The sequence below is a fragment of the Ambystoma mexicanum genome, chromosome 13 (assembly GCF_040938575.1).
Source record: "Ambystoma mexicanum isolate Mex_15411 chromosome 13, UKY_AmexF1_1, whole genome shotgun sequence".
Lineage (NCBI taxonomy): Eukaryota > Metazoa > Chordata > Amphibia > Caudata > Ambystomatidae > Ambystoma > Ambystoma mexicanum.
The window spans coordinates 658,742,427-658,765,983 of record NC_090938.1 but is presented as its reverse complement, the minus strand read 5'-3'; the positions used below and the strand labels follow the sequence as shown (position 1 = coordinate 658,765,983).

The following is a 23,557-nucleotide window of genomic DNA, read 5'->3' as shown; positions in this document are numbered from 1 at the left end:
TCGACCGAATAGATATAAAGGCTGTGCAGGAGAGTATTGCAGTAGGCCAATCGACTAAGAACCAAGGAGGCAGTCACCCCAGGCCTAACCTGGGCCGGAAGAAAAGGTAGAACTTTGCGCAGGACCTTGAGTTGAAAAAACTCGGTCTGAAGATGCGCCTACCTGAGCACAAGTAGACCGCGAAGAAAAGAATTTGGAGCCCCAGATTCTGTACCTCGAGCACAAGCTTGGGGCAGGGACCAAGCTGAGCAGGCCAGAAAGCAGAGGACCAGACAGGTGGGGGGGGGGGGGAAGCAGAGTTGGGGCTGTGCAGGGGGTAGACCAGTCTTGTTCAGTTAAGCTTCAAGCCAAATGTCGCCCATCTGGCCGGACAACTTGTGTATTGGCATCGGGGTAGCACCAGAAGCCGTGGGAGCGGATGAGCAACACAATAGGCTGTATATAGATGTTGAACAATGCTGGGTAACGAGGCGGAGCCCTCGGGCACCCAACACGTAGCAGTGGAGGAGAGGGTTAGTGGCTGGCTACGGTCCATCAGAAAAGAGGCAAACCAAGAGGACCTGCCCTGAGGCCAGCAAGGACGAGGCAGTCCAGCAGCATATGATGGTCAACTGTGTTGAATGGCGCTGATGGGTCTAATAAAATCGGGGCACCAGGGACAGGTCGTCATGCACAGAGGCCAACACACACCCCGTTCCTTGACCAGGACGAAAACCTGATTGGCACGGGTTGCAGAAAAGAGAATGTTCAAGGAAATGCGTAAGAAGGAAGAAAAAAGAAGTGAGATGGGGCAGAAATTGTCAGGCACAGTAGGATTGAAAATTGTTTCTTCAGGATTGGAATAACTATTGACTGAGTTCTGTGGGAAAAGGGTCTGAATAGCAAGAGTCATTGACTGCCTCCGTAATCCAACTAGAAATATGCAGTGTGATGTCCTTTAAGATTCTTAGGGTGAGGAGGATTGAAGTCTCAATTTTCTCGAAGATGAGAAAGGTCGACCATATATGACAGACAAGGGGGCAGGAGCAGTAGTGGCCTCCTTAGTATCCGCACAGGGAGAGGACGGACTCAAAATCACAGGTGAGTAATATAACCTTACATCTACTTTCTGTTAGAATAAGGAAAGAACGATGTTACATAATTTTCAGAATGGCAAAACATTTCTAAAGTAATCACTTTTGTAACTTCATTCTTGCAAGTAACAAACGCTCATTCTCTCTTCTAGGCAAAAGGCCCAATCCTTAGTCGTTCCCTTATTCTTAGAGCATGAGGATCTCAGTGGCAGAAAGGGGTGGAGGGGGGGGGGGTTCACTAGGGTCTAGTGTCCAACAGGCAGTTCAGGATAGGTTCTTAAGTAGCAAAAGTCCGATTTCCTAATGAAGACTGTTAGAACAAGTACTTCATTTATTTGAGGGTCCAGGGGTTTCACAGAAGACTCCCTAGGAGGGTTCTACCAGGGGCATGGGTGCACTGGACGAGAAGGCTCCCAATAACAAAGCACCCCAAAGCTACACTGGAATCGCAAGGGACTTGTAAATACCCAAGCCAGCACAGTACCTCGGCACAGAGGATTTTGCAGCAGTACCTGGTTTTTGAATTTCTTCATCAGAAGACTGGACACTGGATGGATTTTTGCAGCAAGGATCACGGAAGGCTTGAGGCAAGGTTTTCCTCACGGCTGGATGTGGCTCTGTGGATTTAGCGCATTTTTCAGTAGCACATTTTGCTGGTTGGATTCTCGTCGTTTGCTGGGTCAAGCACTCTGGTGAGGGGACTTTTTGTAATGCACTAGTGTCTCTGGAGATCCAGCAGGATGCACACTGTTTCAGCGAGATTCGGAATTCAGAAGACTGCATCACACAATGGCTGGAGGGCCCAGGGTTTTGGTGGTATTGCAGCTCTGCAAGGTCGCAGCATGGTGTGGGATGGCTCAAAATGCAGGTCGTCTTGGGTCTCACCAGGCTCTGGGTCAGGGTTGTTTCGGAATCCCAAGGTCGATTGGAAGGCAGGGTCACCACAGGCTCCGGTTACACAGCAGACTGAAGTCTCTGGAAATCGTTTCTGCTGCAAATTCTTAATATTCCTATTTGGTTTTACTTCCAGTGGTCAACTAACTCTTCAGCTTCCAGGATTTGACTTTTATGCAGGAACCGAGCAATTCAAACAGCCTTGCAACATTTAAACTTGGGAGGGGAGGTGGGGTGCTTGGCTTGGCAATCCTTTCAGGACAGCCAGCCTCCCAGTTTGTCTTCCAGCCAGACTGCAAGAATGTAGTTCAAAGGGCTGCAGAGTTTTGGACTCCCTCACTTCCTGCCTTCAGACACTTGGAGCCTGGGCTGGGAGTCCACAGGACTCTAGCTGAAGATAAAAAAATCGCACAGGAATTTCCCACCGTGGAGGTCGGGGAAGAACAAGAAAGGACAGAACACTAAGACTGGGGCCATTTTGGTAAAATGGGTACCTTTAGCGGGGCTGTGCAAATAGCCCGCAGTAAAGGTGCACTGAATTAATAAAAAGGTTCACTGCCACCCACCATTAAAGGTAAGTTTGTCCTTGTTATATTTAAAATTAGAAAGGGACACTCCCAGCACTCTACGTAAGGTGGGAGTGCTGGTCTCACTTAATAAAATGTTTAAAAGGATCCAAAGATCCTTTCTGCCCTTGGAACCTGTAGTTTTAACAGTGTTAGCAAGAGAAAGTTAAGTGGAACTCATACGGCAGTCCAGCAACAATAGGCACCGTTAAGTAAGAATATATTTTTGCAATTGGTTTGCTTAACCCTTTACACAAGAACAAACGGAAACATGTAAATCGTAACATACATTAATAAATTAACTTGGCTAATAAAAATTAGAACACTGGGACATAAGTATCAAGCAAAAACTTGATCTTTAGAAAAAGATATATTAGCATTGCATGAAACATGACCCATGGCCAATAGAATCAATGCTCAAACAAGTTTTGATGCTTCGGCTTTACAAATAGATGAAACCCGAAAGGGCAAATCCCTCATGAATATTATGAATGTAGAGGCAGCGCTTACATACCCACTCATTATAGATTATACAATTCACATTCAAAGGCATGAGAAATTTTGCTCTTATGCTCTCTAGTGGCACACACTCGAACTGTGCAGTTTCTTAGTACAAAACCTACAGTATGCAGCTTACACTGACATTAGTGACCACCTCACTTTAATTTCCCTGGTGGGGAGCACATTCCACCGTACCCTGAGCAGAATGCCTCTATAGAATCTGTTTGGGAATTGGAGCAAAATCTTGGTTAAAGAGCCTCTACATCTGTGCTCATGCTTCAAATTGCTCAGGGAGGGGGTAAGAATGGAAGTCCGCTGGCCTGAGTCCAATCAAAGTCAAATGGGGCTCTCAATCAAGGTCTCCAGAGTCACACCAATCTCATCAAGGACCCGTTCTGATCTATCCCTTATAGAGATAAGTACCCGAGAGAAGTTCATATTTCTTCCCACTAGATGGTACGGGGTATTCGGGTTTGGAGCCTTGATTTTCGAATACATGGAAACCCATTGTACCCGTGCCCACAAGAAAACAGTCCCCAATTCAAAGTGGATAGCTGACATGGGTACCGCATTCGGGACCCCCAATATTCTCCTCCAAATACGGCCCTCAATTCTATTGAGGGTTTTACATACTTTGTTGGACTTTAATTTTAGGCCATAGACCAGTTTGGGGACGATTTTACTTTCAAGGCTTGAGAGAAAATGTAACAAACTTTTTGTATCAATTTTAACAATCTGTGCTTCCAGCAATTTCGCCTTTTGTAGCAGATGCTCAATGACTACCTTGGAGCCTTGGTAATCTGCAAAATTGAAGCCCAGATATCTGACACTATGAGCTGTAGGGGATACCACCAACTTTGCCAACAGGCCCGATGGTCTCTGCCCTCTTTTCCGAAGGAAAGGATCTTAGTTTTAATAGGATTGATGACTAACACATTGTCTTTGGCATATAAGTTAAGATGCCTTTTATATCTCCACCTTAGTAAGATCAAAAATCGGGTCATCTGCATAGGCAAGCCATACAATCTTTTTTTTTTTTTTTCCATGCCTATCTTTGGTGCAACCAGCCCTTTCTTCATAAGCGAGAGCGCAACATCTGAGAGATTGGTTGAAGAGCCAGGGGGCCAAGGGTACAGCCTTGTCTCACCCCCTCTCCCCGCCCCCCTGTAAGATCAAATTCTCTGAGGTCCCCACTTTTGGCTAAGGAGGAACTTGGATACCACCTTTTTCAGACTCCACTAATAAGTCTTAGGAGCCAAATTTGGCCCACAATCTACCCCATTCAACAGTCCAATGCAGCAGTTAGATCGATCGCAGCCATGTAGGTACTCTTCCAGGCCTCTTCCTGCACACATTTGAGAGCGAGGCCGTTGATCTTGTTGGAATGGCCGTTGCTAAAGCCAGACTGAAATTGGTCAGCAGATGAGCTACTGGCCCAGTCTTCAAGGTGTGAGAGCAGGTACGTCGAAAAGATCTAAGTCTGCGTCGATAATCAAGATGGGACGATGGTTAGATGGATTAGTTCTGCTACAGCACGTGGGCCGTGTTCCAGGACGTCAGTGTTACGCCTGTGGAGAGAATTGGTATTGGGTAACCCACCTTTTTGGTATAGGTCTATACTACACAATTTGGTAGTGTGACTGAGTAGCCGGGCCTATTGCAAGAGGGGTAAATGTAAGCTGTAGTTGTAAATGCAGGTAACCAAGTGACACTTACATCGAAGGTTTCTGTTATTTGAAAAACGTTTTTAACTATTTATAAGCATTCGTTAAGGCATTTCATGTAACAAGATAAATATACATAAAAATATTATTCAGGATAAGCACAAGTTAGTGTACACTTTTTAGTTATGCTTCTTACACACTTCTGCACTCTGAGGTGCCTTTAGTCATAAGGACAGTAATGTGATTTATATATCGCACTGATTATAATTTGATTCTGAGATTGCAGGAAGGTAAACAGGTTCTCTCAGTATGTGAGGAAACTTAAATCTTCCAATGAAATCTAGACCAGACTTTCCCAGCAATAAGTCTAAAACACGTTACCACTTATGAGGGACAGAAATATCAGTCCATGGGCTAAAGCCTGCAGGGAGCCAGGATAGCCAAAGTCAATGAACTGTCTATAGAGCTGAGGCACTTATTAAGTCTTGCACAATGTTCGTTTGTAAAAATCACTTGTATGGTCGCCAACTGTTATGCCTGTGAAAAGCAGAGTTGGAATCCACTATAAAGGTAAGCCACAGCAATTCCTAATTTTAAAAAAGCACAGCTACAAGACAATGAGGCAAGTACCCCAAGTCTAAACAGTACCTCTGTTTTGAAGAGTGGTCCAACTGAATTTGGTCCTGTTACAGCGAGGCAGGACACGTGTTCTGAGCCTCAGTCGTGGGGACAAGGACGTCTGGAGACAAGGACATCAAATTACTCCTGCAGTGGCAATTTGGAGGTCGTCTGCAGCTACAGGCTCTTTTCGGTTCAGCAGCTCTTTGCGGTTTTGGCGCTTAGTAAACGGCACAGATGCAGATCTCGGATGGCGGTTGGGCTTCCGTCACTCCTTGGGCCCTGCACTCTGAGGGGACTCTAGCTCTGGTTGTCCTGCTCCTGGAGGGTCCTTGGACTCCTGCAGCTTCTGGCCGTATTTCGAATGTTGCGCTGGACTACGGATTTCTCATTTGCCCCCCCTAACCATGGCACTCTGTTCTTGCAGCAGCAACAGTACAGCCAATCGGGGAATGTGGTCCAGTGGAGTTTGTCTTTTGGTTGGTCCCACTAACCCAAGGGAAGAAGTCGCTTCTGTTGAATTGCGAAAGAGTTGGCGTAGCAGGGCTTCACTGGGCAATTTAAAGGTCAGCAAGCTTTGCTCAGTTTCTTCAGGTATTTCTCCCAGTGGGCGACTCTGCCTCTAGTCCCAAAACCCTTGCCTGTTTAAGCAGGCGGCTCCCAATCATTCACAGCCTAGGCTGTCGATCATACAGCAGTGTGGCTGTCCTGAAAGGAACGCCAGCCATCCAATCGGGACTGGGGAGTTTCGGGAACCTCCCTCACATCCTGCCTTTCCAGACACACTGGAGCCAGAGGTGGGCTTCAGGGCTGAAACCTGCCAAAGGCAAAACTATCAAGGGCTCAAACCTGGCTCAACGCACAGAGTAAAACCCAAGAAAGACCTCAAATGAAAAATGGTGAGGGGAAAAAAAGACCGGGGGCCATTATGGCACAGTTGTCACCCATGGGTGCTGCACTGCAACTGGGGATTCAGCCTGCAGTAGAAAAGCACCATGGTAGTGAGGAACAAACATTCTGAAAATGTTTGTCTCTCAACCCTTCTACATTAGGGGTCATTCTATTCGAGATTCACTGGTTGTGACAACTACCAGGAAAAGAGCAGGGTTTCCACGATCTACTGGGGAGGCATCCCCTTACGAGTGCAAGACTTTATGCTCTTGGGGAAAAGGATCACTGCGGCGGCTTACTCCACTTTCATTGCAAACAATATAACTTTATTGCCCAGCTATGCTGATGCACAATGGGCTAAGCTACAGGAGGGCCTTCAAGATGTCCCTGAACCGCTGCGAGCCCGTCTGCTCAACGGTGGTAGAGGGCAGGCAAGTTAACCAGGTATGATTAAAAATACTTTGGATGCAGCAGAGACGGCCGGAAAGGTCTTTGGCTCAGGGTACCTTCCTGAAAAGGCACGCATGGCTGAGGAACTCTGGTTTCAAGCCAGAGACACAAGCTTCACTAATAAATAAACCAGTGGAGGAAACTCATTTATTTGGAAAGGCAGTGGAAGAAGCCCTCGAAACTGCAAAGAAGCATGCCACCATTAAGACTCTGGATCAGATCACCCAGAGACCTTCACAAAGAAGGGGGGAGTGGGAATAGGAGTGGGAATAGACATTCATTTCGTGGCCAACGTTTCCCCTCAATCAGTATGGCTCTGGAAATAACTGGTTCTCTCCCTAAGGAACCAGCAATTACACCACCCCCATATCCCACAAGGGGACAACAACGTGGTAAAGGAAGGGGCTGGAATTCTACCCCTCAAATTCCAGGCCCCCCTCCTATGCATCCCCTGTCGGGGGCCGGCTAGCATTTCTTCAAGCGTGGGAGGGGATAGCTACACACCAGTGGGTGCTAAAAACCGTTTCCCACGGGTACTGTATAGAATTCTGCTGGACCCAGTTCAGACAGCCAGGAGCAAGACACCTGATGCCAGAACATCTGCGCATCCTGCTACAAGAAGTTGAAACCCTGCACGAAAAGGGCGCCATACAGGTCGTACCTCTTCTTCTATAGGTAAACAAGGGTATTTATTCAGTGTACTTCCTTGTACCCAAAAAGAATCTCACCATGCGCCCTGTACCCAAAAAGGATCTCACCGTGCGCCCTGTACTAGATTTGCACCCAGCGAACAAATTTGAAGCCCCAAATGTTTCGTATGGTCACGCTGCAAGGGGTAATTCCACTGCTCACACATGGATTTACATGGCAACATTGGACATGAAAGATGCATACTTTCATATTGCAATGTTGCTGGCGCACAGAAAATAACTCCAGATTCATGATACAAGACCAGCACTATCAGTTCAAAGTACTACCCTTCGGCATAGCCTCTGCACCAAGGGTATTTAGAAATGTACTGGCAGTGGCAGCAGCACACCTGTGCAGGCAATCCATTCCAGTTTATCCTTGCCTCGACGACTGGCTCATAACAGGGGACTACTATGAAACATGTCAGTCAAATAATAAAGAACTGTAGGTCTTTTATTCAGTCTGGGATTCTTGATCAACGAGAAGAAATCCAGCCTAGACCCCAGTCAGGTTAAGCAGTTCCTAGGGGCTTTAAATCGAACAAAGGATGGCATTGTTCTTACCCTCTGGGAGGGTCCAAACCATGCTGTTTCAAATCCCCAGTGGTGTCAGGCCAGCGAACAATGGGATGATCTAGTGGTTGTCTCGCCAGCCCTAGTTCTCTCACTACGGTGGTGGTCGAGGAGAACCGCTTGAAGGGGAAATCCTTCACCACCCCTGCAGTGGAGGCCACTCTAACTACAGACTCATCTCTCGCAGGGTGGGGAGCTCACCTGCTTCAACAGAAAGCGCAGAGAGTTTGGTCGTCAGACAGGGTATCCAATCACATAAACCCGTTGGAACGGTTGGCAGTATTCAAAGCACTGAAAGATTTCCAGACACAACTGCAGGGAAAGACGGTACTGATCCTCAGACAGCACCACGGCCATGTACTATGTGAACAAACAAGGGGGCACTCTCCTTCCAGGGCTGTCCAAACTGTCCCAGAACTTTTTGAAGTGGGCTCTCAAACGCATGTTCATGTTGTCACATCATGTTCCAGGGGAACTCCATCTTCTGGCAGACATACTCGGCAGAGATTTCCCACTACCCATGGAGTACTAATGGCGATTACACAAGGACATCTCCAACGTTTTCGCAGAATGGGGCTGCCCAGAGATCGACTTGTTCGCAACTCTGGAGAACGCCCAATGCCAAGCTTACGCCGCCAGGTACTCCAGAACCGTTCCAAGGGGATTGGACTCTGGATAACATGGTCAGGGAAATTTGTTTACACTCCCCAAAATCGGCCCCCCCGACTCCCCTACTCAACAAGATGGTCACAATGATATTGGTGGCCCCGCCAACCCTGGTTCGCTCATCTGATGGAAATGTCCCCATCTCCTCCAATGAAACTTTCTTGCCCGTAAAACATGTTGCGGGAGACACTTCACCCATGCCTGCAAACACTGAACTTAGCGGCCTGGCTCCTGAGGTCAGAGTTCAGGCACCTCATCTCTGAGGGAGTTGCTATGGACATACTCAGAGAAGCAAGGAAACCTAACAGAAGATATTGCTATTCCAGTAAGTGGAAGCGTTTTGTCATCTGGTGCAACTCTTAAGAGCATCAACCCCATTGACTGCTCTCCTACACATTGTTTTGTACCCGACTCATTTACTTGACTCGGGCCTGGTCTCTAACTCTATATGTTCACTTAGTGGCTCTTTCAGCCTACACTACATCACAACTAAAGGTGTCGCGGTGGAAGATACCAGTTATTAAGGCTTTCATGGAGGGAGTAAAGAGAATTCACCCTCCCATTTCTAACCCAGCTCCTGGATTGGACCTAAACGTGGTGTTAACTAGACTTATGGGGTCTCTTTTCAAGCCCATGCATAAAGCAAGTCTCAAATCTCACCTACAAAACTGCCTTTTTAATAGCCATTACTTCCATTAGGAGTCAGTGAACTACAAGAGCTCTGTTCTAGACCCCTTTGTTACAGTTCAGAGATTAGGTGGTTCTGCGCACTCGTCCTAGGTTTGCACCTAAATTCATTTCAAAGTTCCATGTGAACCAATCCATCAAACTACCAACATTCTTTCAGAACCCCTCAAACATGGGAGAAGGAAGCCTGCACACACTGGATTTGGAAGTATTTTACTCAACATTTTTTAAAGTTGGGAGTAAAATGATTTTTTAGGGAGTAAAAATGTAAGTCCAATTCCCAATGAGAGTATTTTATAAGCAAGTCAAATATGTTTTAACAAACTATTTTTTGTAATATGTATTTCTTTGCCCTTTGTTATTCATACACATTAAAAGATACATGTTTACTTCTTCCAATTAGGCTGTTGAAATATTCATTTCTTCCTGTGGTACTGCGTGCACTACTGGTGGAAACATATCCATGGAGCTGTATGGGTGAAAGCAGGAGCGCACGATTCTACATGTCTTTTTCCTATTTTTTGTTGGGAGTATTTTTACTCCCCATTTATTTTTTGGGAGTATTTGCCAATTCCTGGTGCGTAAAAGTGCCAATACACACCTTATCTGTAGGGCTGTACGCAGAGCAGTTATGTTTTACATGGAAAGAACTCGACCACTAAGAGACAAATCAGTTTTTCGTTTCAGTGGCAGCAGGTAGAGAAGGAGAACCGGTCTCCAAATTACGATCTGTAGGTGGATTGTCAAATGGCATCACTCCGTTTCTCTCTTGCTAAGAGAACTGCCCTTCAAGCCTAGAGCGCATTCTAGGCACTGTGGCTTCCATAGCATTCATTGCAAATGTTCCCCTAGAGTGCATTTGCAAAGCGGCAACATGGAGTGCTGTACACCTTTACAAAACACGATTGCCTAGACGCTCATGTTGGGTCTGATTCTCAGGAGGGACAAGCAATACTAAGACATCTTTTCACTACTGTTCCTTCTCACAACCCGCCTCCAACTCCGGGTACTGCTCGCTAGTCTATGCGCAGCATGTGATATTAAGCAGATTAACACGCATCAGAAGACATGCCTTACTTACTGTAAAAGTATTTCTGATGATTGTATCTGCTTAGATTCACCTGCGCCCACCCTTCCTCCCCGCTTGAGTGGAAGGAACATGGACGTTTTACTATTTTCTCTTATGTACTCACGACAGTCGTATCCCTCACGGCAGAAAATACAGTCTGAGGGATTTTGGGTACACGTCACATTAGGGATATTGTTACAGGCACGCCCATGTCGACGTCCCCTTTCGATTCTCGAAAGACAAAATGCAATACTCTGCGGTGACCACTGGATGTCAGACTTTATGCACAGCATGTGAATCTAAGCAGAAACAAATCAGAAATGCTTTTACGGTAAGTAACGCATGTCAAATTTTTTTTTTTTTACATGCGAATGTAGGATAAGGGTCTACTATGTAAACCCCCAGCACTCCACATAAGATTGGGTGTGCTGGACCTACATAGGTAAGTGAAGTCAATTTCACTTCACTTTACTATTCATGGGGGAACAGTAGTTCACACAGTCTTTAAACCTTATGAGAAATCTAAAGGATCTTTGACACTGCACTGAAGGTGCCATGTCGCTCCATACACAAAGTAGTCTATGGGGTTTGTCAGACTAAAAAAACAGGCAACACATAATCCAAATCGGGTCAAAATACATGAGGGAGAGTGGGTTCAGAAGGGTCTCACTCACTCCAGGGTAAAGTCCAGCAGAAGAGCTGGGTGTCTCTAAGGTGAAGGGAAATGTGCTTTCTCCCTAACAGGCACTTATTGCTAGAAGTTGTCGAAAAGGATAACTTTTAAAAAACTCTATGGAGAGTAGTAAAAATGACACCCATAAAACGATTCGGTGTGTGGAAAAAGGTTCCCATTCGGGTATAAGGGAAAATAATCCACTGTAAAATCAAAGCTCTGGGATTGACACAGGTCGGGAAGATTAGTCATTACTATGAATCTTATTTAATAATCTCATTTACCAAATCAAAGGCAGCTGATAAGTCTAGGTAGAAGTAGCGCTTGTCCACCATTGTCACATCAATCTGAGAAAGTTTGATTTCAAATCAAGTGCTGTTTCAGTGCCATTGATTGTTTGAAACCTGATTGCCTACAGGCCAAGACCTTGTGTTTCACAAATTCCTGGTATTATTGATAAGCTCTGTTAATCCTTTTTAGGAGATAATGGAACTTTATTGGTCGATAGCTTACAGGATCTGTTTTCAAGTTTGCAAAAGGGACATTATCCAAGCCTCTTCAGATATTCAAATACATAGCGTTTGGAAAACGACCTATTTTTATAAAGCGGGTAACACAATTATTAAAGGAAGGCAGGAGTTTTTAGAAATGAGCCGGAAGCACCACCCGCCTGCCTGACAGGAGGTAGGCGCCAAGTATTTCACATTATAAAAAAAAATGCTAACTTACCCTTTGTGTTTGTTTTTAATCTGAATTGGCGGTGCTCCACTTTTGCTAAGAGTGCCTTAACTGAGGCGGTTGAGCGACTTCGTTTATGCCACATTTCGAAGTGTATTTGTAATTTGCTTTTGGTTCTTAATCTTAAATTGCTAGAAAGATATCTCGTGTTAATGTTTTTTTCTTTTTACAAGCAATATTGCAGCATGATAGGGTTGCGTTCTTGTAGTAAGCAAGCAGCTGTTTAGAAAAATATACTTTGCATGTATGTTCTGTGAGATTGTGGCCTCCAGTAGTATATTTTTAAAAGTGCTACATGCTCTGTGTATGATTGTCACCTTAAGTAAATTTGCTGCGTTGGTGGTTGTACATTTTGCAGCAGAAGTAGTGCACGCCTGTAAGATTTATCCAGGTTAACACTTTTTGGTCATTTTGCTTTGACTACATGTATTGCTTTATTTTTCACAGCAGGCCACCAGCCGAGCCATGCTGTACTGCTCCATAACGCAGGCTCTGGTTTTAAGTATACTCACAAGAGCTTGTCTGTTTTGATGAGACCCACCGCCGCCCTCAAAGTATGCACCTTAAAACTGATGGTCTCCAGTGGCTAAAATGTCACCTAGAATCCAGACAAACCAACACTGCTGCAGCAGGTTTTTAGTATTGCCAACTGACCTAGTTTCTGTTTTTAGTATTAGACTGCATGCTTCAACCCCCCCGCCCCCTCCTCCCTCAGGCAGCAGGCTAGGGATTTCTAGCAGGCCTCAATGCTGCCTAGCGATAAGACTCGGTGAGTAAGAAATTGTATCCTCTATGTGGAAGGAGATTGGAGATTGCAATCGTTTATGCCTGGCTAGAGCTTGCAACCTGAAATGTGTCCCTGGTCTAGCTTTGTCCATTGTGGTGGTTGCTTGGTAATCTGCCTTCTGTTTATTTGCCTTGCAGTGAAAATGTTGACTGTGTTGTGCACATGCATTCGGTGTTCATTGTCTGTCTGTTTTAGGATCCAGAACAGCTCCAGGACAAATCCAATGAGATCTTAACAGCCATCATCCAGGGCATGAGGAAGGAGGAGTCTAGCAACAATGTGAAGCTGGCAGCCACCAACGCATTGCTGAACTCTTTGGAGTTCACAAAAGCCAATTTTGACAAAGAGGTAAGCTGAAAATTGATTGCCTGAAGCAATTTAACCTGCTGCCCGCTGAATAGTTGGAGGGTGCCACCCATTATCCATGCGTTACTGTGATGGAGTGAAAGCGCAGAGCTGGCAGCTGAGAACCCACAATGTTCCCACTACTCTCGGAGCAGAAAGCAGCGTCTGCCACACTCTGCTTATGCTTCTCTACCCTTGGTAACAACTGCCAGGTGTCGGCACCTGCTGATCGGTACGGCAAACGAAAATGCGCTGCCATGCAGGAAAATCTCTAGATCTACCACTTCTAGAAGGAGCTTTTACATTAAAGCTTTGAGAGCTCGGTTGCTGCTGCTTTTATGAATCTTGTCGAGTGAGAGGTCCATGTGCTTCGAACGTGTAGAGCAACCTTGTTCAGCAGACGGCCTGTGATACAAACTAGCTCACGTGTTAAGTAGCACGCTAGTTTTTGTTTACCTTCCAGGTCCTTGGAGCACCATCATTGTTGGGCCTAAAGTAGTATTCAGGCATGGAGCACTGTCTGCAGCAGTGCTGACCTTTCTGAGGCAAGGAGTGGTGGGCGGCAGCAGTCGTATATTGGACCAAAATCATGCAGTGGGTTAGAGCTAGTCTGCATATGTTTAACACTAAAGTTAAGGCGAGCTGTGTTCTACGTACAACTAGAATGCTGGTTGCAGGACCCTTCCTCTTTTTGATTTTATTGTTTTATACCACACAATGTCCTTAACATCTGCCATTGATCTGGCTAGGATTCCAAACTTCCCACATGATGGTTCATGCCTTCATGTTAAAGAGCTTTATAAAACCACCTCAACACCCACAAACATCAAGATAATGTAATGCCTATATGAGACAAATGCCTGTGGAAAAGAATTTTAGTTCTCATTTATAATGCCTAAGGTTTGGCTTTAGACTAGGCTCCTGCAGAGACTTTCACACTCTTCCTGTACAGTGAAGCTTTTGCTCCTTATTGATTTCAGCTTAAATCTGGGTAGTACAACACAATTTCTAGAAGTGACGCTGCACATTGGTGTAGTTTTTTTGACAAATTGTGGTTAACCATTATTGTTTATAGCTTAGTCTGTTCATGATTAATTCTCCATTCTATGTGCAGTTAGTGAAGTTGGCAGAAGATTGTCATGTCAATGGGCCCAGTAAAGGAAATTGCTAACAATTTTTTCCATAATTGTGTAATGTTTTGAGGTGCTAGATTTTAACTTTAGGGGCTCTGATGTAGGTGCCCATTTGTCTAATCACGTTTGCCACCAATGATTGCGCTAGCAACAGTACTCCAATGTTCTTCGCTGACTAATGGTACCATTTCCCAGGAGTCTGACATAGTAACGTGAGGAGCTGACAACATCATTAGTTTGAGATACCATACACAATTGGGGTTTGAAAAATACCCCAAGCTTTTTTACTTTGGATAGGATTGGTATTGAGGGAGTCAAGGAAATGTGGTCACTTGATTTGTGTTCTATTTTGACAGTCGTCTGCAGTTCTGTTGCACCCAGATCGTATTATTGCCAAATATGGTTGCTAGACTTGATCCAGATGCCCTGAAAATTAAAAAAAATAATTGCAAATCATTGGTGCAACAGTGGAAGCCTACCTTTAGGATTTGAACAAGTTTGTAATGGTTTAATACATTTTTAAACATTAGCGGAAGAGGTTAGTTTGGATGATGGCCTTTAGCCAGAAACACCATATTCTAATGTCCGTCCCCTTTTCTCCATACTGCATGGGCGTCCCTCATGAGGCAGACTAAACACTTGTTCACCAGAAAAAAACCTTCTTCCTCTTTAAGTTTCGAGGCGCGCATCCCTGGGAGCATGCGCAGCCCTGACTCCGCCCTATGGGGCCATACCTCAGTCCCATTTTCCGCGTCAACGGGAACAGGCCGAATTCATCAGCACTAATTCCATGCGCGTATACTTTGTGTTTTTATCATTCAGGTACTCGGTCCTCGGGCGTCACGCTCCTCCCCGGCGCATGTCGACTTCTACAGGGCTCAGCAGGTGTCCATCCTGCAACGGGCTCAGCAGGTGTCCATCCTGTAACGGGCTCTTCCCCACTAAAGACCCCCACACCTTCTGCCTACAGTGCCTTGGCCCCGACCACAGTTGGCAAGCTTGTAACTCATGCAGTGCGCTTTCCTCAAGGTCTTCAACAGACTGGCCAGGAGGGAGCTCTTCCACAGATCGCTTCCAGAGTACCTAAAGGACTCTTCTATCATTGATCCAAGCCCAGGGTAGGGCTGCCTTTTCCAGTGCACCCCGCAAGTGAGACTCCTTCCCAGGGACTCGTCTGCACGGGAGGGACCGCACAGGTCTTCGTACCAGCACAAGTACCGAGGTTGTATCCGCTACTGGCCAAGAGGCTGAGGATCTGCAGGTCCTCCCGGTGAGGGTGCTGAGGGACCGGAAGGTCCTTTTACCAGGCCTTCACCCGAGGGGCTACGCCCTAGTAACATTATATCCGAGGGGGGGGGGGCATCTATATGCAGTTATACCGGCAGCTCCGCCGATGGCGTAACGACTACTGGGCATAGGCCTGAAGAGCAGGGTAGGCCCCATGATCCACACTGACGAGTCCTGGGCGGGGCCCAGTGAGCTGAGCAACACGACGCAGGCCTGTGGAAGGCAGCTCGATTAAATGGCCGCCGCGCCAGAAAATCCAGACATCCGGCCAATGCCCCGCCAGTGAAGGCAGGTAGACGACAGTGTTTCGCGGTGGGACTGGTGTCAACCAGGTATGTGGCCTACAGCTTATCCATCAATATGGGCAGGGCACGCGACTGCTCCAGCAGCCGCCTGCTACCCTGTCAATATCGCCTACCACCAATCCAGCCTGTGAGGACACAGGTGTTTTGAAAAGTTCCTCGGGCTCATGAAATCTCCACAGATGGATTGGGGGGGGGGGAGGGGGCCTGGGCGGAGTCATCCTCAGGGATGCCATCAGGGACTTGCTCCCTCAGATTGTCCCGCCGGCGCATCTGGCCCCAGTAAAGGCCCCACCAGTCCCTGTTCAGCCTCAGCAGGCTGCTCCGGCCCCCCAGCCGATTGCGCAGGCGGTTACGCACCAGCCTCCGCTGTAACCTCTGGCCCCCGTACCGCAGACCCAGCTCCTAGCCCTACCCTCTCCTGTGGTAGACACAGATGAGGAGGACCCTGACACGCAGTCTTCAGCCAAAGCCTTCCACAAACGTCTGGCAGGGCTAGAGTACTTGGGCCTTCCTCAGCCCGAGGTCGAGCTACCAGCAGAGGGGGTCCTCGGAGAAGTCCTCACACTATGTCCCGTTGCCAGAACTGGGATGCCGATGCCGAAGGACATAGTTGCCTTGGCCAAGAAGGGTTGGCTCAAGCCCCACTCAGCCCAGCCAGTGATTAAACGGCTGGACGCCAAGTACAGGCAGATGGAGGTGGGTGGGGGGGATACACTCTTGCTATCGGCCCATCCTCACTTGGTGATCGCTGTGGCATCACTGTACTCCCAAGCCCAAGGCAAAGAGAAGATCTTGGAGGCGTATGGGAAGAAGCTGTATTCCAACGTGTCCTTGCACCTGCGTCATGCCAACGCGGGTGCCATGCTGGCAGCCGTTAACTACAAGCTCTGGCGGTAAATTGCTGATTTCCTCCCAGAACTTCCTGTGCAGCACCAATCCCGATTCAAGGCGGGATTGGTGGAGGCCAAGATCATGGCGCAGGATATCCAGAATCCTCCGTGGCCCACATTTGACACCTGGCTGTGCCATCTGTATTGCCACCGACATGAGAAGAACGGCCTGCCTCCATGCTACAAAATTCAACCCAGATGTCCAGGAATGCATACTGGATCTTCCGTTTGAAGGGGGAGACCTCTAGACCACACCCAATCCGTACACCCATCACAGCAACGCTCTGAGAAGGGGTGTACATACAGAGGTTTCTGCAGCTTCCAAGTGCGGTGGTCCAGGCAGCCCGACCGTTCGCCGTCCCGGCTTCCAAGAGCAGATGTCCAGCCAGCCTGACTGTTCGCCGTCCCAACATTGGCGCAAACAAAGTGTGTGGGGTAGGGTGGGGTGCAAGGGCTTTTTCCAATGCTTGTTAATCTGCTAAGAATCACATGCTGTGCATATTGTCTGACATCCAGTGGTAACCGTGGAGTATTGCATCTTGCCTTTCGGGGACCGAAAGGTGGATGTCGGCATAGGCGTGTCTAACACTATCCCTATCGTGACGTGTAGTGTACCCAAAATCCCTAACGTGCCGAGGTCCCTCAGATTGTTTTTTTCCACCCAGATAACTGGTTGCCCTATAGCGGAACTCTTACATAACTGACATTTGTCAGTTATGCCCTTATAAGTCACTTCGACAGCGATTAAGAACTTCGACGAAGACTGCAAAGTTTCTATGACTGTGGATTTGGGTGCCTAAGATCCGGCACCTGAGGCATACACATGGCTGGGACTTCTGGCTGGCCTACACAGTAGGGAGAGAGGTCGGGGTGGCCCTCTTTCATTATGTCACCCCCCACCCCTCGCTTTGCCCTCTAGGTCTGGTCATCCATGTTTGTACCTTTCGCTATGGCAAGGACTCCAGGTTCTGCCCTAAGTGTAGGGTCCGATACCCTTGGAAAGACTAGCACAGAATGTGTAATTCTCGTCTCTCCTTAGATCACGATGAGAAGCGGTGTGCGGCTTGTAAGCTCCTTCGGCCTAAGACCCGTAAGGAGTGCTGTGTAAAGCGGTGGGCCGTGTACGGTATGTCACGGGCTGAACCCTCCACTGCCACCCCCGCCAAAAGTGACGGGGGCACCTCCGATGAATAAAACATCCATATCGGATGTTATAGACCTTGAGGCGGACACTTCTAGGTCTGCCATGCCCCTCCCGACCCTTCAAGGCCTGACACTAGTCGTGCTTCAGGGACAGCAACCGGGGCGTACAAAAACTGCAACACTAAACGCACAAACCCACCACCAATTTTGACAGTTCCGTCAAAATGTGAAGACGCCAAAATGGGCGTTAAATTTTGGCAGATTCCTCTGATCGGGTAGATCAGCAGCCTTCCCCCACATCCGCAGCAGCGTCTTGCGACTGGGCACTCCAAAAAACAAGGGCGCTTCCCCTAAATCCGGTTTACATGTCGAATCACGTTCATTCGACGCTCTGATGGTTCCTAAAGGTCCGGTAGGCCTAAAACCTACTACAAGGCCTCGAAGTGAAAAAGTCTACCAGTAGGCCCTCTAATGCCGCGGTAGGCGGTAAATCTTTCAATAAGCATTTAAACCCGTTAACTCATAACGATTCGGTGGAGATTGAAGACCGCATCACTAATTACTTCGGCAGTTGGGCAGGTACCTACACCTTCGAAACACCTGGGGCAGGCCTTAGACAAGTATAAAGACACGCCATGGTGCCCCAATACTCGCGAAAACTACGACAGTCTGGAGCCTCTGTCAAGCACCCTAGGAGACCAGTTTCGACGCCAAAGGGCGCAAAAGGACGTTTTTCCACCTTTAGGCCCTTCTGTTTCCTCTAAGTGGACAAAGGAGAAATTTGAAGGGTGCATGGATAGTCTTGAACATTTCTGAACAGCCTTCCCCGAATGGGGAACCTGTTGTAAGATTGGCTTCACGGTTTCAAGAAAATCTTGACTCTCAGCCCTCGGTTTCTGTCCATCAGGAAGAGGTGGTCCAGATTGACAATGTCTAGACATATACAGTGAAATTGACCCTTCCTTCCTGCAGGACTACACTGTGGACCAGGCAGATGCCATGGACCACTGGGAGGAAACCCAGCAAGTGGAAACGGAGCCATGGACGCTCCACACGCAAGATCAGGACACTGATGTTGGATGCATGGATTCTCCTCCATCCACCTCGGCTCGCCAGGCCTCGCCTGTAGACTACCAAATAGCCTTCAATGCCATTTTAAGGAAGGCAGCAGATCACTTCCAGATCACTATTCAAGAGGCAGTATCCAAATAAGACTTTGTGATGGACATTCTCAAGGAGAAACCCCCTCAAGCCAAGCCATTCCCCTCCTATCTTCTGTTAAAAGAAGATTGGCCCCCCTCCCTGGTGTCGCCAGCTCAAACCAGGGCAGTGAACCCAAGAGTGGAAAAGCTATTTTGGCCAGCCCCATTCGGACCCTCAATATATTAAGGGCCACGCCACCCCTGACTCCTTGGTAGTGACTAACGGGCGGGAGTACCCCTTGCTACGGGGGAAGCACCTCCGTCCAAGGAATCAAAGAGGTTGTATGTCCTAGGTGAGCGTGTTACGGCGGCAGTTGCATACACCACGCGCATAGCGAATAACACCACACTGCTAGTGAGTTAAGCAGATGCTCAATGTGAACCTGGTACAGGAAGGTCTCCAGAAGGTTCCTGAACCTGTTGGGTCCAGACTTCTCACGAGTGTGGCCGAAGGCAGGCAGGTTAACCAGAATATTAATAACACTCTGTACACTGCTGAGACAGCAGGCATGTCTCTGGCCAAGGGTACATTACTCGGGCGGCACGCTTGGCTTCTTAACTCTGGGTTCAAGCCTGAAACACAGGCCGCTCTTGTCAACAAACCCATAGACCAATCTCTTTGGGAAAGTGGTCAACTATGCCCCAGAGACTGCCAAGAAAGAGCATGACTCTTCAGTACTTGCAGCAGATCACTTGGAAACCTTCCCCCTCCCCAAAGGGGAGGTGGTTCTCGACTGTCCTTTCGAGGGCAGTCCCATGCAAATCAGAACTACAGCAAGGGATACTAACTCCTGACAAACATCAGGAAGCCCTGCCTACTACCCACCAAGGGGTCAGAGGTAGAGTCCCCAAACCCAGTGAGCTGCAGCCTCTGGTCAGAAATGACCATCAGATCCAGGTCCTCTCCTTTGTCACACCTGTCAGGCGTTTTTTTAACATCTTTCCTCACGGAATCGGAGGGGATAACTTCACACCAGTGGGTTATAAAGACGGTCGCCCACGGGTACTGCGTCGAATTCGCCCTACCACCACAGTTCAGACCACCACGCTCACAGCGCCTCGCACCGGACCATCTGCAGATCCTGAAACAAGAGGTGGAAGCGCTGCTGCGAAAAGACGCTATAGAAGCCAAGCTGTCCCTATTCTTCAGGTAAACAAGGTTATTTATTCAGTGTACTTCCTTGAACCCCAAAAAGGACCCCACCATACGCCCTGTTCTAGACCTGCGCCCAGCAAACAAGTTTATAAAACCTCAACTGTTTTGTATGGTAACGCTACAGGAGGTGATCCCACTGAAAAAGGGGACCACATGGCGACATTGGACATGAAAGATGCATATTTTCATAGTTCAATGTTGCCAGCGCGCAGGAAACATCTAAGGTTCATGATGGAGGCCGGGCATTACCAATTCAAAGTGCTCCTCTTCGGCATCGCCTCAGCGCCAAGGGTGTTTACAAGGTCCTGGCAGTAGCGGCAGCACACCTGCGCAGACTGTCCATCCTGGTTTACCCTTACCTCGACGACTGGCTCATAACGGGGGACTCATACGACGCATGCTTTTTGAACACCCAGAAGACCATAGACCTTCTGTTCACTCTGGGGCTCTACATCGAGGAAAAAATCCACTCTAGTCCCCAATCAAGTAAAACCATTTCTGGAGACTCTAATCTGGACGAAAGACTATCTCGTCTTCCCTGCCAACAAGATGGTTCAGAACATGTTTTTTTCAGATCCCTCAATATGTAGCCAGTCATGAGGTGACGGTACCCAGAGCCATGTGCTCGCTAGGTATGATGGCGTCATGCATATACTTGGTTCCCCCATGCGTGGCTTTGCATTCGTCCCATGCAAGAGTGGCTCAAGAGCCAGTGGTCAGGCCAGCCGACAATGGGAAGATCTGGTAGTTGTCTCGCCAGCCCTCGTTTCTCTGCAGTGGTGGTCGAGGGGAAAGGGAAGTCCTTCACCACCCCTGCACTGGAAGCCACTCTCGGAACACTCATCTCTCATGGGGTGGGCCACCCCTCCCCGGCTTCAGCAGACGGTGCATGGAATGTTCCCACAAGTAGCTACTAGCGGTGTTCAAGGCATTGAAAGCCTTTCAGACGCAATTACAAGGGGAGACGGTGCTGGTTCTGACAGGCAGCACCACAGCCATGTATTACCTGAACAAACAAGGGGGCACACTCTCCAGGGCTATCCAAGCGGTCCCAGAACATGTGGGTGTGGGCTCTTGGACACAAGATGTTCCTATTGTCACAACACGTTCCAGGAGAACTATCTTCTAGCGACGTGCTCAGCGGAGATTTCCCACTGCCCGCAGAATACGAATGGTGTCTGCACGAAGACCTTGTGCCCAACGTCTTCGCAGAATGGGGCTTCCAAGAGATAAACCTGTTCGCAACTCAGAGCGCCCAATGCCAAGCTTACGCCTACTGGTAACCCCAGAACCGCTCCAAGGGGAATAATCTCTGGATAACCTGGTCAGGGAAATTTGTTTACGCCCCTCCCGACTCAACAAGAGTGCACAAGATGCACTAGGAACCTGTCACCATGATATTGGTAGCCCCCATGTGGGCCTGCCAACCCTGGCTCTCTTCTAATGGAAATGTCCCTCCCCACCAGTAAAACTACCTTGCCGCTACAACATGTTGTCTCAGGACATGGGGAGACCCTATACCCATGCCCACAAACTATGAACTGAGCGGTCTGGCTCCTGAGGTCATTGAGTTTGGACACCTTCAGCTCCCTCAGATGCATGGACATTCTCAGGGAGGCCAGAAAACCGAACACCCGCTATTGCTATTCAAGCAAATGGAAACGTTTTGTCATCTGGTGTAATGCCAAGGGCGTCGATCTCATCGATTGCTCACCCACACACATTGTGCTGTACCTGACCCATTTGTTTGACACAGGGTTGGTCTTCAATTCCCTAAAAGTTTAGCTGCTCTTTCAGCATAAACCACGTCACATGTGTCGTGGTGGAAAATACCAGTAATTAAAGCTTATTTGGAAGGGGTTAAGAGGATTTATCCTCACATTTCACCCAGCTCCTGGATGGATCTAAATGTGGTTTTAACCAGACTCATGGGAGCTCCCTTTGAGCCAATGCATAAAGCAGGTCTAAAAGACCTTACTTACAAGACGGCCTTCTTGGTGGCGATCACTTCTATTGAAGTTGGTGAACTACAGGCCCTTTCTATTCTAGACCCTTTTGTGACAGTCCACAGGGATAAGGTAGTTCTGCACACTCACCTGAATTCATCTCGAAGTTCCATGTGAATCGAACTACCTACCTTTTTCCAGAATCCCACTAGCATGGCCGAAAGAAGCCTACACACACACACTAGTTGTGCGCAGGGCAATCAATGTTGTACCTGGAAAGAACTAAACTGAGAAAAACAAACCAATTTTGTTTCAGTGGCAGCAGGTACAGAAGGGGATCCTGTCTCTAAATCAGCTATCTCAAGATGGCCTGTCAAATGCATCACGATTTCTATCTTGCTAAGAGAACTGCCCTTCAAGCCTAGAGCACTCTACTAGGGGCACTGGGGCTTCCATAGCATTCATTGCAAATGTTCCCCTAGAGTCATTTGCAAAGCGGCAACCAGAGTTCTGTACACATCTTTACAAAACACTATTGCCTAGACGCACTCTAGGTCCGATTGTCAGGTGGGACAAGCAGTAGTAAGACATCTTTTCTCTATTCCTTCTCACAACCCATCTCCAACTTCGGTTACTGCTCGCTAGTCTATGCACAGCATGTGATTCTAAGCGGATTAACAAGCATCAGAAGACATGCATTACTCACCGTAATAGCATTTCGAGTGGATTGTGTCCTCCAACGTATTCCTTATCTTTGATGTATTCCATCCAGCTCAGCTGATTCGGAAAAAAAAATTCGGCATAGGGCGCCGTGCGGCTATGTCGAGTCGATGGTCCCTCGAAGGCCTCCGTCGAGGGTGACTTCATCGGGTGTATAAGTAGCATGTGCGGCGCCCGTTTGCCTCAGTTCTGTTTTTCCGCAGTGTTGCTTCTGAGAATCGGCGCACCTCGAGTTCTTTGAAGAAGGATAAATAATGAAATTTCTGATGTTAATCTGCTTAGAATCGCATGCTGTGCATAGTCCGACATCCAGTGGTCACTGCGGAGTATTGCATTTTGTTTTTCGTAGTCGAAAAGGGGACGCTGACAAGGCGTGTCTAACACTCCCTATAGTGAGGTGCAGTGTACCCACAACCCCTCACGCGTTGAGGTCCCTCAGATTTTTTCCGCCCAGTTATTGGTCGCCTTTATGCGAGCTCCTCGAGAGACATTGCAAAGTAATTTCCTTGACCCTTGGGCGTTTATTAACTATAACACATAGATCCCTCCCTCGACGTAGCTGCCAAGCTGTTCTCCGCCGAGCAAGATCTTCGACGGAGGGACGAGCGGAGGAGATCCTTTGGCGTTGCCGAACACGTGGCCGGGCCTCGCCGGCCTAACACAGTAGGGAGAGTGGGGTTGTTGGTCATTTCTTTGTTAACACTCTGAGAATGCCTTTCTCTTTCCCCTCCCTCTCTTTTGAGGTCATAATCACATTTCATGCCCTCAGCTATGGAGAGGACGCCCTTTAGGTTTTGCCCGCGTTGCAAGGGCAAGTTTATCTGGTGGAAGGACAAGCACAAACGGTGTAACCGTTGCTTGCCCCTCGATCACAAAGAAGACGGCTGTGCG

General features: G+C 47.9%; 1 protein-coding gene across 1 annotated transcript in view; it reads left to right on the top strand.

Annotated features, from left to right (window-relative positions):
- The window catches only part of KPNB1 (karyopherin subunit beta 1), a 182,191-nt gene that overhangs the window by 42,018 nt on the left and 116,616 nt on the right, over window positions 1–23,557 (top strand). Inside the window, exon 5 of the mRNA XM_069634658.1 lies at window positions 12,735–12,887. Coding sequence (XP_069490759.1) covers window positions 12,735–12,887 — 153 coding nt within the window. The remainder of the gene's footprint in view (window positions 1–12,734; window positions 12,888–23,557) is intronic.